A 17,628-nucleotide genomic window follows, 5' to 3' on the forward strand; every position below is an offset into this window, starting at 1 on the left:
TGATGATAAGCCCAAGCTGCCAGATAACTTAAAATTATTTGAAAGTGTAACTTATCCTGAGAAGTAATTTTAACCTATGTTGAAGACATTAGAGTAGAAATTGAAAATTCTCCGGATTTAGTTGATGTTATTAAGACCTTGGATTTAGTTGATGCTATTAAGACCTTCTTCTATTCATTATAACAGATAACTGAAGGGGAATCTTCTTACTTGCCATTCGGGGCTACGGCCCTATATAAGCTTTACCCTCCTCTGAATGAGTAATATCTACTGAACTGAAATTAGCTTTGTGTAGTAATGCAACTGTGATTCTTCATTAAAATATAGGTTTATATTGGAACCTCACCTCCTCTTTCCGTAAAAGTTGATACAGCAGGTGAATGGCTACGTATTAGCACCAAATTATTAGTACTGTTATTATCATAAAATTATTGTTGCACTTGTAGGAGAACATTTAAATTTTATATTATTCCCGTAAAACTTGCTGACAAAGAAGTTTATGTGTAAACCAAGGTTAAGATCTTAAAGTTTAAAAAATTGACTTTATATGTATAATTTGATAAGTGAAAAATAAATTTGACTCGTAGAGGAACGTAAACATTGCATTCCTTCGTGTGTTAGGATTGACACCGACACTGCATAATTTAATATTCCCCAGCTGAACTGTTGAATCTTGAAACACGATTCCCGACACAAGCACGGAAGAGGAAAACAAATGCAGTCAGGGTCTTCCAATAGAAGTTCCAATTGCGGTAATTTACGGCGAAGTTAATGTTCTACTTGTCCTGAGTGAGATTTCTATCGGAAAAGATACGTGTGAAGTGAATGAAGCAGAAACTGTTACTGATCGCCTGGTATCTGCACGTGATCTCATTTGTGTTGCTCGTTTTGAAGTCATTAACTTTTATCATCCCTTAATTCATTTCCCTCTCTAAAACATCTTGCCTTTATCTCTGATCTTTAATTTCGGTTCACGTCCAAAGAGAGGATTCATATATTTCCAACAAACGTGATATTCTGTTAATATACCAAGTTCCAGGAAGATTTTGCTCGTGCAGATGTTCCCACCAAGTACGTGGACTTCTGTCTCCATTCTAGTGATGGTTAAAGTACATCAAACATCCATTTGGAAGTATGGTGCTAAACCCTTTTTATTTGCGTTATCATTTGTGTGGAGAAGTACCAGCAGTGTCAAATTAATTTTATCGGAATGTTGTACTCGCCGCTCTCTGTCACCTGATCTGCTGTATCTGGCTCTCCCACCAACGCACAGTGTGGTATTTTCGTAATCTAGCTGGACAAAAGTCAATTTTCGCATTTGGCTACATGGCTTAAATACTTGTTAATTTGCAAAGGAGTTGAACCATATTACATGAAACTAGGCTCTGTATTCCAAGAAATCACACTAAACAATAGAAAAAAGGGTCTCACTAGCCGACCACCTGAGTTCCGCCTGCCAAGTGCTGCAAGCGATCGCGTCATTCGTCTTAGTTTGCTCCATGAATACGGTCTGTTTCTGTGTGCTAGTAATGATTATGTGGTGTTCTTATTTTCTTTCGTGTTTCAACGTAAGGTTACATCTGTTGGTGTATTATTATATGTTTGAGTTTAAGCATGAGCACCATCAGAAAAAGTCACGTTTATTTCTGTATGAGAAAACGTATAAGTCAGTTTGGACTAGAGTTTTTGTACATTATATCGCATTATACAGATCTGTTATCCTAGTTTTCTGAAAGAGTTACTTGTTACCTACACAAATTATGTTAATTTGTTTGCGAATGTTTGCGACACTCATACACTTTTTTTAAAATTACAGAATGACTACGCAAATTTCACGGCGGAATGTTTTCGACGTGTGGTATACCAACGCCAAAGAATCAAGAACAGATGCTTTGTTAAATTATATAAGGGAAGAATGTGGTGCCTCGTCCTTTTCGGAATACATTATAAAACGTTTAAAAGTAACAATCAGAAGTGTTAGCCAAAGAATAGAACAAAAGTGGTTGAAGTCCGGAAGACATAGAGAACGCTTTTAAAAACGAATTCTTTGTGGTTAGAACAATATATATCACTTCCTGATATTATTACTAACAGTGTCGAAAGTGTTTCACTACCTGGACCAAGTACAAGGGTCGGAAGACCGCAAAAAGACTTTGAGAGTGCTAGTGATCAAACAGAAGAAAGGCAAATTCAACACATCCTCGAAACATTGATATATATCATTAGCAGCCGAATTACAGCTTCGGAAGGAAGGCAAAAGAAATTCAGCAGCAATTGTAAAAGAGCTTTTTCAATTTTCGCCTAGAAGAGGGACAAAGATAAAAATAGCGCGGAAGTGTTTGGTAAGCCCAAAACAAAGTGGACTGTCGGAAGACCAAGCCCTGGCATTAATGGTCGATGCGAATATCTCGACACATCAATATAACGCAATGCGCCATACAACTAACCAATTAAAGAAAAATATGTGTCCTAGTTATAAGAAAGTCCAAGCGGCAAAACAGTTGTGCTATCCTAGTGACATTACTGTAACAGAAACGTTCGCATAAAAAAACTGCAATCTCTTCTGGATACGTGATTGTTCAAAGTACAAGAAGATGTCTTGAATTGTATTACAGACTTGAAGACTTTAGAACTAATTGTGAAGTGGGGTTGCGATGGGGCCGAACAAAATAGATATAAGCAAAAATTTTCTGATAAAAATTCCACTTACGAAAGTTTGTTTAGACTATCAATGGTGACTATTCAATTGTATTCAGTGAATAGCCAAAACCTCAAACACATCATACGGCAAAACCCTTCCTCATCTTCTACTAGATATTGTCGTCCCATCAAGTTTGTGTTTGCCAAGGAAACAGTGGATTTAATTAACGCCAATCATCGTCATATATTTTATTATTAGTATGATATATTTTCTTGAAATATATGTCTCAACCCTTGGCAGTGCTTTTGTATTTCATCTAAAACACTTTACAGCATATATAACTCACATATTGAAGGCTAAATAATTTTGTCCAGCTAGATTACGAAAATACCACACTGTGCAACGCCTTATTTTATTTTGCATATTTTCTGATCCGTTTTTTTTAAATCTCCCAGACCGCGCAATTTAGAACCACTATGTTATTTTATTTTCTTACTAATTCCGGATTAAAGTTAATGCATTACATTCTAAGCATCTTTGCTTCAGATTAAGAAAACACGTAAAATAACTTATATAGTCGACATATTTTAAAACACGTAAAATAACTTATATAGTCGACATATTTTCTTCCTGTTTCAGCATAATCGCTTGGTGTTGTGTAACTAATATGTACAGGGTGGTGCATATTGTATCTACCAATTAAGTTGTTAACAGTCCGTGCGCATGCGCGGCAATCTCCAATGTTTACACAGCTACAAGGCTCGCAATCATTTTGCCATGATTGCTTCAGACGCGAATCGCGGCAATGGAGATGTTCATTCGAGCAGGTTCTGTTGAGGAGGCGCAGCAGTTGCTGCAACCGTCCGATGAGTATCCTATCAACCCACATCAAAATTGCACAGTAGAAATGGGTAGGCTCAAAAAACGCTGAGCCAATGACAGGGTGCAGTGCCAAAAGTCTCCACTTGGGATGAGGCGCCTTCTCCGGCGTCCCGACAGTTCTCAGTGCAGTGCGGTGCCTCTCCTGAATGGAACATGTTCGGATGAACACCTCTACTGACGTGATGAGTGTCTGTGAACTGGCCAACCTTCCATGGCAAACTGATAGCAAGCTTATCAGCTGCCTAAACATGGGAGATTCTTGCGTATGCGCGCCTGTGTTCGTGTTTGGAGATACAATGTACGCCACTATGTATAAAAATACCTGTCTCAAAACATATGTATATACACCATAGAAATTATTATTTTAATATAATATTGTTGTCCTGTTGTTAACTATAAAAACGAAGCAGATACAAGCTGTATTAAATATCAATTAGAAGGCTTGGGGAAAAGCATCGTGTGAATTTGTAAAACGTTGTGTCGCCCCAGTTAACACATGTTTTTTCAAGCACTAAAATGAATCTGTGTTATACGAATTAGTATTGAAATCTTTTCTTGTAAAAATGTTAGAATTCTTTCTTTAAAAATGGGTTATTGTAGGTAAAGGATTGTTTATCTTAATTTTTGCAGAGGTGCTGAAACTATGGATATGTAAACAATCATGTAGTTACATTGGAAAAATGTAAACAAATTTTTGATATAAAAGAGCAAGACCTTTGTAAGCCAGCGGGACATTCTCCTGGTTGCTGCAAGGCTGATGATTCAGGGGACGTTGGGTAAATATTTTGCCTCGTTCTTCGGTTCGGCTGGTGTACTTGTACTCCATTTGGCAGATATTTTACAACCCAACTCTGAATAAGGTGTTCTCCTGCATCATCAAAAGGACCAGGGTACAACTAATAGGTTTAGGCCTACAAGTTGTAACGGGTGAATTGTCTGTTTTGAAAAGTGTTTGTATATCATCGGAAGTTTAAATAAATCTTCTAGTAAGAGATCTGGATGATATTTTATTCCTAACCAATGTAGGATAATTATAAATGAATCTTGCACCACAGACCACGCAAGGGCTTGGTCCTTCTAACCCTAAGAAGCCTTTGAGAAGTCCGATAAAAGGGTTTGTAACCAGACTAACATAAAGTCCTAAAGGCAGAAGGTGCGTGTCAACGTTGCCAGAAGTAGAAAGTAGTCTGCATGGTTTATCCGCCCCCCGTGATTCCAGGTACGAGTCCTGTCCTGGATATGGATGTTTGTGTGTTCCTTCGTCAATTTCATCCAATCGTTATTCATCCTCATCGTTGCTGTGAGCAGTAATGCTATAAAGTTAAAAATGCAAATACAAAGTAAATCATTAATTTGAAGTGCAAGCATAATAAACAATACTTACAGATACTATCAAGTATGCGTTTGTGTAACAAAAACTCAATATTAGACACTTTTGTACTTAAGTGGGCAAAGTTTGTTTTAAGTACACTTTTATGCTCAGATAGGCTGATCAGGACTGGACCTACAGTTTGAAGTTAAATGTGAAGCCTTCGTATGCACTCAAAATTAGAGTTTTGTAAACATGTTTTCTTCACGGAAAAAAAATTTCTATCGTTTAAGAATGTGTTGCTAAGTAAAAGTGTCGAGGGCGCAACGTTTCATCAGCTGCAGCCCTAAAGCAGAGGGATGGGGTTGTTCGTGCGTATAATGACTAAACCGTGAGTTATCTGCGGCACGTAGAAGTCGCTGTTACTTTTGTGCCCTCTTTCGTTCAGATTAAAAGAAATGAGTCCCGGGGATTCCTTAATATTGCATAAAATGAGACTATTAAGCGATAAATGGCGGAAGTAATTCCCTAAAGGGTCAATATCCAGAATTTACTGGAGCGTGTTATTGCACTTGTTTAGTCGTTAAGGGCCGTGCCGAGAGGCTCTTCTCTACATCTGGATTCCCCGGTTCTTTCCTGGAGGAAGGGTTGGTCCCTCTTCGCTAGGGAACATGGGGTGTTGAGGGAGATGCCCAAACAGGAGTAACGCATAACTTAAGGAGACCGAAAGTCTTTCCAAAGCTGGTGTGCGAGCCTTCTTCCATGTTGAGAAATGACATTTTTAAAAATAGACAAAGTTGACATAATTTGGTTCAATGTCGTGCTTCTCCTAACGATCAAGTTTCGATACTATCTAAATTGCGCGCGAGCATTGAGCAATAGGCGATGTATTTCCGTAAATAATCCTTCAGGTCAGCAAGGAAATAGCATCAGCAGGTATATTTGTAAATCACACTTATAAAAAAAAAAATATAAAAATATTTTAATTAGTTCCACAAAATACTTTTTTTTAGAATTACTGAATACATCATCTTGTATCGTTTGAAAAGATAAATCGACTATGTTCTCCTCCCCCCTCGCTCTCTCGTTCGCTGCAGGCATAAGTGCATGCCTAGTAAGACGAGACCGAGAAAGACTTCATAATGAAAGCGAGACTGTTTCGTGTTTGTACCATCCCTATTAGCCTTGCTGCCTTTAGGAAAACATTATGAATATTTCCACCTCCAAGTGAATACTAAGAATTTATTTTCATTTTGTAGATTTTTGTTTTCAGCTCCACTTTTCTGCCACTCTTGACAAATCGCGTCGGTGTGGATGAATGATGAATGATAATTAGATGAAATTGAAGACACACAACAAACGCTCATCCCCTTTCCAGGACTCGAACCCAGGAAGTAATCGCCCGAAAGGCAAGCCGAAACACACGGAAGCGGCTTGCAGAAATTCTATGTATGAGTCGAGAGATTTCTGCAGAATTCTTCCCTGTTCGCTTCGCCTCCGAATTCAATCTCCTCTCATTCTACTAGTAGCTGTTTTCCTGTACTTCTGGCTTGGCTAGTAGTTCCGAACAAATAGCTCGGAGCATGGACGTCATCAGAGATTTTTGTAGGCATGGGGGTGACCACATTGATAATGCTTGAATAGTAGAAATATTATTATTATTATTATTATTATCATGCTTACGATTATTCTTATAAAAAATAATTGTTATAAACTAATAAAAATACAATTTTATTATTTGTAATGATATTTTTTCATTTGGTGAAACTTTTCTACTCGATCCACCAGGCGACTGAATATCCAGCACAACTGTTTTTCATTTGTTATTATTATTATTATTTACATTTCTTACTGTTAGTGTGCTGAACTAACTTTTACACACCTCGTTCAAGAATAAACCTTAAAAGTTAGGGAGAAAGTTTAGTCCTAGTATTTATGTTGTGTAACCTGTCGCATATTTTTGGACATATGAAAACATAAACTGGTTCTTGTATTTAGGGAGATTTCACACCGAAGGGAAATGCGAGCCAATTAACAGCATCGTTTCACACCGAAGTAGCATGGAAGGCTTTGCGTTCTTTCGGTGAAGTTCTCAAGCGACACGTGTCACCTGTCGCTTCGGTCTGAAATCTGCCTTACACTTTTTTTTTTTTCGATTTTAACGCATTGTTTACTTCGTTACTCTGTTCGAAAACTAACTAATTGAACTTTGTTTCTGTTACGTAACAAGTTTTCTGATTTTTCTAACTTGAAATGAACAAATTTGCAAAGGAGTTTACGGACCGGGTCTTCTTGCGGGTGCTGCAACAATGAGAACTAATTATAGGAAACAGAAAAGCAACGTGGGCTCTGCTAGACACCAATTTAATACCGCAAGCGTGTAGAACTTCCAGATTACCCTAGAAGTAGTCAAATGGATCAGTGAGCTCTGCATGTGGTTAGCACAGAAATTGATTTTACTAAGAAGCCGTATGTTAGGTTCCTACGCGGCTTACATACTCGTGAAGATGGCGTTATCATAGTGCGTGTGGAGGAAGTCCGAATCGTACGTGGCCGACGTATTTAGGAGGGAAGACTTTTGACTGGAATGCCCGCGACCTGCTGGAGCTGACGTTGATGCGAGCATTGTGTATTCTTCTGAGATTCTTCACTTCCTCCCCGATAGGACTGTAAATGGGTCCCTCAGCGGTAGACAATGGACAGTAAACAATAAAAGTCTGCATACCGGATATGTCCCTTGGATGTGATTTGGTTGCAAGTATAACGCTAGGCTTGCGCAGGCCTTCTTGTCAATCGAGTTCGTACGTTGAGTCATTATTCTTGTAAAGATTGCGTATTTAGCTTTTCGAAAGGTCGATCTTGTTGAGGTTACCAAATTTCGTCTCGCTTGTTCCAAAATTGGATTCTTCCTTTCGAGACTGAACTTTGCAGGACCCTTGTTCCAAAATGTCCCCTTCCTCCTTATCGGTATTCAGGCGTCACAATCTTCATACGTAATGAAATCTTACTTGCTGATGATGTTGACGACCTGGGTAGTCAGTCATACAAGTACAGTTAAGAATAATAATACTGGAATACTTTTAAAAGCAGTAAAGGAAGGTAGCACTGAAGAAACTATATACATGCTTAGATGGCGAAACCAAGTGTTGTGTAATAATCAAAATCTAATTATAAATTAAAACCTATTCAGATTCAGTTTCTAAATTCCATTGTCAGTTGTGTACTGTGATAAATAAAATCACTTAGAAACAATTACATTATTTTATGTCAATCCTTGATAATAAATGGAACCAAATATTTCCGGTTAGTATTCGCTTATTTACGAGTTACGATTATTCAGTATTTTCGGAAATTTAGAAAAATATTATATTTTAGTAAGTGCTATTCCTTTAAGATGTAAATGGGAACCAAATTTCTTGAAACGACAGAGCTTTGTGTGTATATATATTTACTTTGAATGAAGTACTAATGCTGGTAAATTTCTCGTATCGGACAAACAGCTGAAATTTCCTACTTCTTTTGATTTCAATATTCGTACTTACGTATTCTGCATTGACAAACATTGCTGAAGGTGACATTTCGCTAATTTCACCGAAAATAGCCATATTTGCGACGTATGGAGTAAGTTTTCTTGCTTGCTTCTTCCCTTCCGTAACACGGGAAATGGCCGTCACAGTTTCACCACCGTAGTCCATATGCAATGTTTCCACCCCACCACGCGTAGAAAGTGCAAGATAAGCGAAATTGAGTGATCCGCGATCAGCACAATTGCTCATTATTTACCGGTGAGGAGGAATTTCGGGAATGTAGTTTTGATCCATTTTAATGCGAATGCATGTAGTTTTCTACGAAAATCTATTTCCGACGAGCTATTGCTGCTGCCGCCATTTGCTTTCTGCAGGAGAGCACAATACACGCTATTCGCGATTAAAATTACCACCTGAGCGCTAGCGTCGCTTCCAATATGGCCGCTCTAAGTAGGATAGATCTTTGTTTACATTCAGCAGTAGTACAAAAGAGCAGCGTGTTGTCATGACTGGTATGGTAGAAAACGTTTAAATTACGCATTATTTTTAAATATTGCGAATGCGACGTGAATTCCAGGTACTCTAACAAACGTGAAGCTGTACTGAGAACGAAGCATTTAATTATGATAGGCAAAAATAACACGGAAAATGCAGACGAAACTATGTATACGCACTGGTTGTCCAAAGCAGTGCTGTATCATCTGCACGTCATGTAACTGGGGTTCTCGGAAATTATTTGAAAATAAAGGAATTGAAATTGACCCGTACTTGAAAAGCTGGGACAGGAGAAAATTGCGAACATATCGTTGCAGTTCTTTCTCGAAAGAGAAAGGCTGGTTTAATAATAATATTCACGATTTCATGACCAGGCTATACTCACTGAAAAAGGACATCGTACTGAATGAAACAGTAACATTAGCATATCCACTTTTTTTCTGGTTACATTTGACATTAATTCATTCTCAAACTATTTTCATCTTCCCTCTTAATCGACTTGCACCTGTTCCAAATTTCACACATACGTAACACCGGTAATACATGGACGCATTGGTTAAGACGCTTCATGATTTTTCGAAAAAAAAGCTTTATTTATAAAGTACAATTTAAAACTTTACTTTCATGGAAATATATATTTATCTCTTGATACATAAAGTAAGCAGACTCGTGCATTCTTCGTAATTTCCTTGCCGAATTACAGTGTTATATCCCCCATACCAATCTTCTGTCAATTACGTTTTCCCTGATTTATTAACAAATTTCATTTTGTTGATTCCACGGGGTGGAAACACATGAAAACTTTTAATTTGTTCTGACCCATAAAACTATTTAGAGCAAAAAAACAACAAAAAAAAACTGAACAGTAGACCTTACTTTCTCGCATATTCACCATGCTTTAAACGACTTCAACACTACGTATCCTACTTAGAGTACTTCCTGAAAATCCCGGCAGATGGCATATCGGTTAATTTTAATCGCGAATTGCTGCTGCTAGAAGCCGATGTTGTCCGAATGTCGGAAACGTGTTCGGGAATGAAGTTTTGATCCATTTTAATGAGAATGCATGTGGTTTTCTACGAAAATCTATTTCGGACGAGCTATTGCTGCTGCCGCCATTTGCTTTCTGCAGGAGAGCACAATACACGCTATTGCTGCTGCTAGAAGCCGATGTTGTCCGTATATGCTAAATTGAACGATAGGAGTGCTAATGGAACCTAACCTAACAGGCCTAACCTAACCTAGTAGGCATACCTCGTCCCCGTGATGGTCCGTGGGGCTATCGTGAATTTTTGGGCTAACGTCAATGGTTTTTGGGGCTACCCGTGGATGGTTTGTGGGAAATAAAGAACAACAGTAAGTACTCGTTAATGTAAGAAATATACATTACTTTCGTTACAAATTCATTATTTCACCTAAAGAAATGTTCCGCAATGCAGAATGTTACGTTAGCTACATTAACGAGTACTTACTGTTGTTCCTTATTTCCCAGAAACCATGCACGGGTAGCCCCAAAAACCATTGACGTTAGCCCAAAAATTCACGATAGCCCCACGGACCATCACGGGGACGAGGTATGCCTACTAGGTTAGGTTAGGCCTGTTAGGTTAGGTTCCATTAGCACTCCATAATAGCACGTATAAAGGAAAAAAAGTAATCCATGTTACCGTAACGTATATTCTATTTTGAACTACATGTAATTGTTACCTAATATGATAACATGTTAGTGAAATACAAATTACCATTTGCAACTTTCTTCTGTGAAAACACTTAATATTAACAATAAGTAAGGAAAAAACACTTTTGAACTACATGTAATGGTTATCTTATATGAGAACAGTTTATTGAAATACAAGTTACCGGCAACTGTCTTATATGAAAACACTTGATATGAACAATAAGTAAGGGAATAAAAACTTTTGAACTATATGTAATTGATAGCACCTGCTTGCATAAAAAATTCGTGCACTCGACTGTCTAGTCCGAAGTTGGTCTTGAAGATGTACTTCGATAAATAGCCGGAGAACAAGTATTTCCTTCGTCCAAAAGTTGACATGGACCGACGGACATTGCGCCATACGCGTTCTATGTTTTGAGAGTGTACTGGAACTTCATCACCCTGCATTCTTTGCAAGTTTTCTTGATGAACACGTCCGCTTGCTGGTGAGTCGACAAATTCCACGCTATGGTTAACTCTTAGATGTCTGTAGCCTGCTCCCTGTAAGTTTATGTATGCCCTCCAACAATCTGACATGATAGTTGTTCCGGGAAGTATGAATTGTCGTATTTTATTTAGCAAAGTTTCTTCGTTTCGGTTTTCTACAGGAACCATGAAGAAGCGTTGATGGTTACCCCTTTCTATTCCTCCAAAGACCCACTGTCCTTCAATTGGACGTCCTCTCCTATTAACGCATTTCTTTGTCTTGCCGAACTTAGCTTCATCAATTTCGACAATAATTCCATGTCCTCCGATTGGTCTTGAATTTTCGATTACCCAGTCTTCACACACTTGCCTACAGTGGTTTGACCAGTCCACAAACGCCTGATTAGAAATTTTAAGTTCAAATTGATCGAGAGCTAGCCTTGGGTTTGGCAGAAGGAGCCACAGTACACAAAATTGTACGATTTTCTCAACACTTAGTTTAGTTTGTCCTACAAAAGTTCCTAATCTTGCAGAACAAGTAAAACCACAGGGAACTCTTTCCGCCTCATTTTGCCACGTCCTGCCACTCGCTTCGTACAGATAAATTTCCATTTACCTGTACGTAAAATGTGCAGCTTACATGTGTTACCACATTTCTGACAGTCCATTTCTTCTTTAACAATACCATGCTGTACTACAAAATCTACAACATCTTCAACCCCTTTCAATTGTACCACGCATCCTGCACACGTCATTTTCAAAACGTTGATCAACTGATCATAGGTATTTAAACGTGTGACCAGTTACATAAACGCATGTTTGGAAACACTGGCCCGGATTACGTCATCACGCACAGGCTACATCCACCTGGAAGTAAATGGATGCAAGAGCTCTCGTGCAACGGTCACACATTTATATCGAAAAAAGATGATTAACCGGCAAAATTCAATGAACGATGCGAGAAAACACTTCCTCGAACTTCCACAACTATAAAGAAACTGCATTCGGTAAGTAATTTCTCCTGTAAATTTGAAGAAATCCGTTTGTCCGATACGAGAAATTTACCCTAATGCTAATAATAATAATATCGTTGTTACCTCAATATGCATTTATTATTGTTGTTATTAGTAGTAGTGGCAGTAGTCGTGTCTATTCATTGTGGTTCGCGTTCAGGTTGTTGAATGAAACCACTTTAAGCGCTGCTAATACTACCACCACAGACAAGAAAAGTATGTTCTTTGTCTGTGCTAGTACTAGTACTACTATTCAAATTTGTCAATGGCCTGACCTATTTTACAAACATTTCTGGGGATATCCATTGACTACGAACTAATATAGCCCTACACATTTATATTCTTCTGAGCGAGAAAATGCATTGTACTTTATATTAATGCCCAGTGGTGTAGAAGGCAGGAAATGTGCCTAATGTTTGCAATCACACACAAAGCAGAAATACATATCTGACCGCAGACAAAGAACCATGTGACTTCACGTTCCTTTACTCGCCAGCAAGCCTTATGGTAGCTAAACCGAAGAAATCGTAAGTTCCAGCCAATTGTTTGTCGATCGCTTTCTTGAAAAATGCCTGCTTTGTTTCTCCATTTTTCTTTAACTTCTCGCCTGTAAGCAACGTGTATTTTATCTACGTATTCTTCTAATCTTTCCAATGGTGTAAGATACATATTACCATTTTCTTTGATAAACGCTGTCACTTACAAAAAAATGTATCCCTCGCGATCCGTTTCCATACTACCTGCATGGGGAAAGTACGGAGAGCACGTTGTATTAAGCCAGGTCTTCCGTTGCTATGGCGACGTTTATTATACCAGGAGAGCACCCATTCATTCACAGAATTTATATTTTGAAAATGAAAGTTTGTCAAAGTTTGTTTGAAGTCCATTTTGTGTTCAGATAAGATAATCGTGGCTTGATTTAGTTTAAATACGGATAATAAACCTTTTCGAGCAAGGCCTCATCTCCAGGAAGCTATCAACTCGCGGCAAGCCACGGCACCTAGCGACCTGTTGAGTGAGATGAGTCAAGGCAAAATGGATAATAAACCTTTCCCTGCTCCCACAATCTTTACAGTTTGAAATACGAATTCAAATCACACTGCAATGTCCCTCCACCGGGACCCTTTGATTAGTTGAGGATCAGTGATTCATGGTTCCTGAAAAGAGGAGGGGTGAGAAGTGTACCTGACCTCCCTCGAGAAAAAAAAATTCAAGACCTCGCGGTTCTTATTATTTTAATGCTGCAGGCGTTCAGGAAAATGCGCCTCCAATACTTCCATAGACCCTGTTGGCAAACATTGCCACTATGTCATCGAGGGGTTGGGGGGGGGGGCTTAAATTTTGTATTTATGAAGAACATCATACAGTTTATTGTTAACACTGTTATTGACGAGTTTCGGATTGATTCGTGAAATTGCTTCCATTTGTTTTATAATAAGCAGGTTAGTAGCTAAGGAAGAGCTACAAGCTACATCATAGGCAGCTTCCGCAGATTCTATCAGCTAAATCCTCAGCATTGCCATCTCGAAAATTGTCGTGGAATTCCATTCACAACAAAATTTGTTACAAATATTACTTGTGTTATATTTTCATGCATAGAAAATCACTGCGCCAATATCCATGATGGAGTGGTTCACAGCATATTAGGACACCAGGGGTCCCAGGTTCGAATCCAGACCTAGGCATAGGCGTTGTTTGTGAATTTCCGTTCATCAACACTCATCCTGATCGTCGCGATTAGCTCAAAGTGGGAGAAAAGCGGCGTAATATAACCAGATCAATCAACTATAAAAATTCATTTCGAGCTAAATGTTTTGCATGGGTTTCTGTCTTTACTTTGGCTGTTTATAAACTTAATGAATATGGTTACTTCTAAAGTAGTGATAACTGCAGCTGAGTTATTTTTTTCATCAAAGTAACTCAGCTCAGTTACTTTTAAAAGAATACTTTCCGAATACTGGTTTTCAACTATGGTGCGAAGTGAGTTGTCCTTAGGGTGGTATTTGAAAGGGGTGGGGCAATCTCGTTTTGGGGTGGAACTATATATATATATATAATTTATGTAATGTCCCAATGATCCAATAGTAGTTACTGGAATTCCTCCCTCTCCACTGGAAAATTTACTGCTTATCATACGACTCCCTTAAAGATATCCTTTATTCAGGGCCCTCCTTCCTACTGCAGAGAACCATGAATATTTCTCGGACATTAGTGACATTTCTTTTCAATTAGAACTCTGTATTAATTGGAAATTTTCTAGCGTTTCTACTTATCATATTTGTTCTAACAGTAAGTTTTCAGACAGAACCTCTTCTGTCATGTTCAGGTGAAAATTTCTTCTTGTCAATAGTGGGGGATCAAATTTACAACTGTGATTTTACTACCAATCTAGTTCATCAACCAACTACTCCATGGTAGTTGATTGTGTACAAACGACATGGATGGTCTAAGCTTGTTCTAATATAGAATTTTATCACTGCTATTAAAGGTACAGTACTCAGTGGTTGAAATAGAGGAGGCGATGTGGGGGGATTGTATCCCAGCTGGCATAAAATTTACGCAAAGCTCCCCCCCCCCCACACCTAGGGTGACCATACATTCCGTTTTGACAGGGACAGTCCCATGTCCCGGTCGTCCCATCGATATTATTTAAAAACACTACTTGTCCCGGGCCTCCCCGATGACGCAGTGGTAGCGTCGTCGCCTTGTAGTCAAGGGGTCCCGGGTTCGATACCCGGTGGAGGCACATGGCACAGTGGTTCGGATCCCACTTTAAACCGTAGGTCCAGTCCCGATTAGCCTTACTGTGCATAAAGTGGACTTAAAACACCAACTCAAACCAAACTACTTGTCCCATTTTGTACAAGTCTATGAGTTAGCTTGAAAACCAATTTTGCATGGGTTTTTATTCTATTCAATATTCTAATGTACGCAGACGATATGAAACTGTACTATCCAATCAGCTCATTGAATGACTGTCACACGCTGCAGGAAGGCCTAAACTCCTTCGTAAACTGGTGTAAGCAGACGGGAATGATCATAAATGTGAATAAGTGCAACGTAATGTCATTCACCAACAAAAAACAACCATTACGCACGAGTATGAAATTGGCAGCTCGACGGTATAGGAGAGTTGTCGTTGACCTCGGTGTCCACTTCACATCTGACCTGTCGTTCAACACCCATTATCAAGCCTTGGTGAAAAGGTGTATAAAGCTAGTTGGTTTCATTAGAAGAAATTTTCTGTTTAATTTTTCTGTGCCTACGGTTGTAAAAATATATGTCACACTCGTTCGTCCAGTACTGGAATACTGCAGTCCCATGTGGAATCCACAGTACAAGAGGAAGTGGAGTGCGTCCAAAGGCAGTTTGTGAAATAGCTGTGCTTCAAGGTGAACATTGAATATCACAAAAAGAACTATACATCTTTATGCAAGCATTTCGGTCTGGAAACTTTGTTCAACAGAAGAGTCGTCAGTGGTGTAATTTTTTTACAGAAATTGATTAATATGCACTGTTAGAAAGTATAAACTTTAATGTAGGCCGACACAGTGCAAGAAACCGAAAATTATTCTATACGGAGAGGTCAAGGGTCAACATGCATAGGTTATCACCTACAGTGCACATGCAGGACATGGTGAATGGACTATTAAAAACTGTAGACTTCGATATGTTCACAGACTTACGTAGTGTGCTGAAGAAAAGATAATCACAACAATAAGTTCATAAATTTATGTATTGTGTACATAGACGTTCATATTTCCATTTTTATCTCTTGTTATTTATTCACAGTGTATTATGTTCAACATAACTGGGAAATGTATCCTGTGCTGAACAAATAAATAATAATCCCAAATTTGAAAAAAAAAATATATATATCATTAGAAGTATTAGAATTTTAAAACTAATCTCATAGTAACACTGTGGTAAATCAGCTGGACTGCGTTTCAAGCACTTCATAAGAATAAAAAAATGTCATCGAGAACGTTCGAGCAGAAAGCAGTAGTTGTATTGTTTTGTGTGTGTTTCTGCTATTTGTAGAGCAGTGAAGAAGCATGGCCAAGAAGAGTATGTGTATACGGACCTGCAACAAGGTTTTAAATTCCTTAATTTTGAAACAAACTCAAATGAAAATCTCGCATTGTGTGTCTGATGTATAGAGTTTTATGAATGGTTGTTGAAGAACAGAGTTGTTTTCATGAAGATTGGTTGATAAATACTTCTGGCATTCCTCAACTGCAGCATAGGACTAACACCAAAAGTTGATCAGAAGGGATCAGAAACACAATGTCATATCGAAATTATAATGACTATCATCTTTGACTACTGGAGATAACATCTCAATTTATTGTTTATGATGTATCATTTATGTATAATTTAATAAATAATAATAACAATGTTAATAACAATAATTTTGTAATTAGGTCTATCCCATTTTTCAGGAAGGCAGGGGGGGGTAAACTTACCTCTTTGGGAAGTCCCTTTTTAGGACAATATATTATGGTCACCCTACCCCCCCCCCCTTTAGTCCTATAGTCCTCATGTTACAACATAGGAGGAACCTCCCACCCCAGCCCAGAGCTCAAGCGAACATACCTCACCCTAGCAATTTGCACTTCAAGTGCTGTAAATACAATTATTATTATTCCTGTATGTGTCAATAATTTCATATCAAATAAGAACAAAACAGTCTTTTAAAGCACATACTTTATAGCTAATTTTTAAAGCCTTGAACATTATTGATCATTTCTCATGTTTGTCAAATGGACCATTATCAGATTTTTAAAATGTGAATAATAAACAGTAAAAGAGCATCCAGCGATATTGTTATTGTGGTGTAATTCTGTATTAAATGCAAATAATATAAATAAATACTATTGTTTAATGTGAAGTAATTCTGTAGTGACAACATTAGATTCATGATAAGTGGTAGAGCAGCCACAGGCTGAACTTCGCCCATGAATAAAGAAATTCTAATTCTAATTCTAAATGAGAATTCATTGTAAAATGATTCATTACAGTGACAATTTTAAAATGTTTTTCCTCCATTTCTAAAACTCATATTACATTGAACTTGTTTTTATTTCATAGGAACTGGCAACACAAGCACAGATGGAACTTACAAACCATCGTTCCTCACTGACCAAGAACTGAAGCATTTAATATTGGAAGCGGCTGATGGCTTTTTATTCGTTGTTACCTGTGACACTGGTAGAATTATTTATGTGTCGGATTCTGTGAGCCCCGTCCTTAACCAGGCTCAGGTAAGGTTTACGTATGAAAACTCTTGCAACTTCAAGGACTCCCTTGATGTTTTTAACAATTACTTTTGAGTGTAAAAGTGTAGTGTTTTTAGTGTATTTTCTAAATATAGAGCACAGAAACATATATTTACCTTTGTATGGCTTACACAGTGGCATGGTGTGATAGTCCTAGTAATATCCTCATAATTCACTAGTGTCTTCTCAGCAACTTTAACTACCTTAACCAGTTCAAAAATTATGAACTTCTCGCAAAAGCCTATGTTAGAGGCGAAATAGTATAGATCGTTATCCATGTTTACCTGAAAATAGAGCAAGACTGCAAAGCTGTAGGATATATCCTTTCACCGGCAGCTG

At 38.1% G+C, this 17,628-nt stretch overlaps 1 protein-coding gene across 4 annotated transcripts in view; it reads left to right on the top strand.

Moving 5' to 3' along the window:
• Positions 1–17,628, top strand: part of tgo (Aryl hydrocarbon receptor nuclear translocator homolog tgo) — a 316,871-nt gene that overhangs the window by 242,734 nt on the left and 56,509 nt on the right. For all 4 annotated transcript variants that reach the window (XM_083130983.1, XM_083130982.1, XM_083130981.1 and 1 more), the window contains one exon: positions 17,102–17,274. In XM_083130983.1, the coding sequence (XP_082987109.1) occupies positions 17,102–17,274 (173 nt within the window). The remainder of the gene's footprint in view (positions 1–17,101; positions 17,275–17,628) is intronic.

This window comes from Lepisma saccharinum, chromosome 11 (genome assembly GCF_977018435.1).
Source record: "Lepisma saccharinum chromosome 11, izLepSacc3.1, whole genome shotgun sequence".
In the NCBI taxonomy this organism is placed as follows: domain Eukaryota; kingdom Metazoa; phylum Arthropoda; class Insecta; order Zygentoma; family Lepismatidae; genus Lepisma; species Lepisma saccharinum.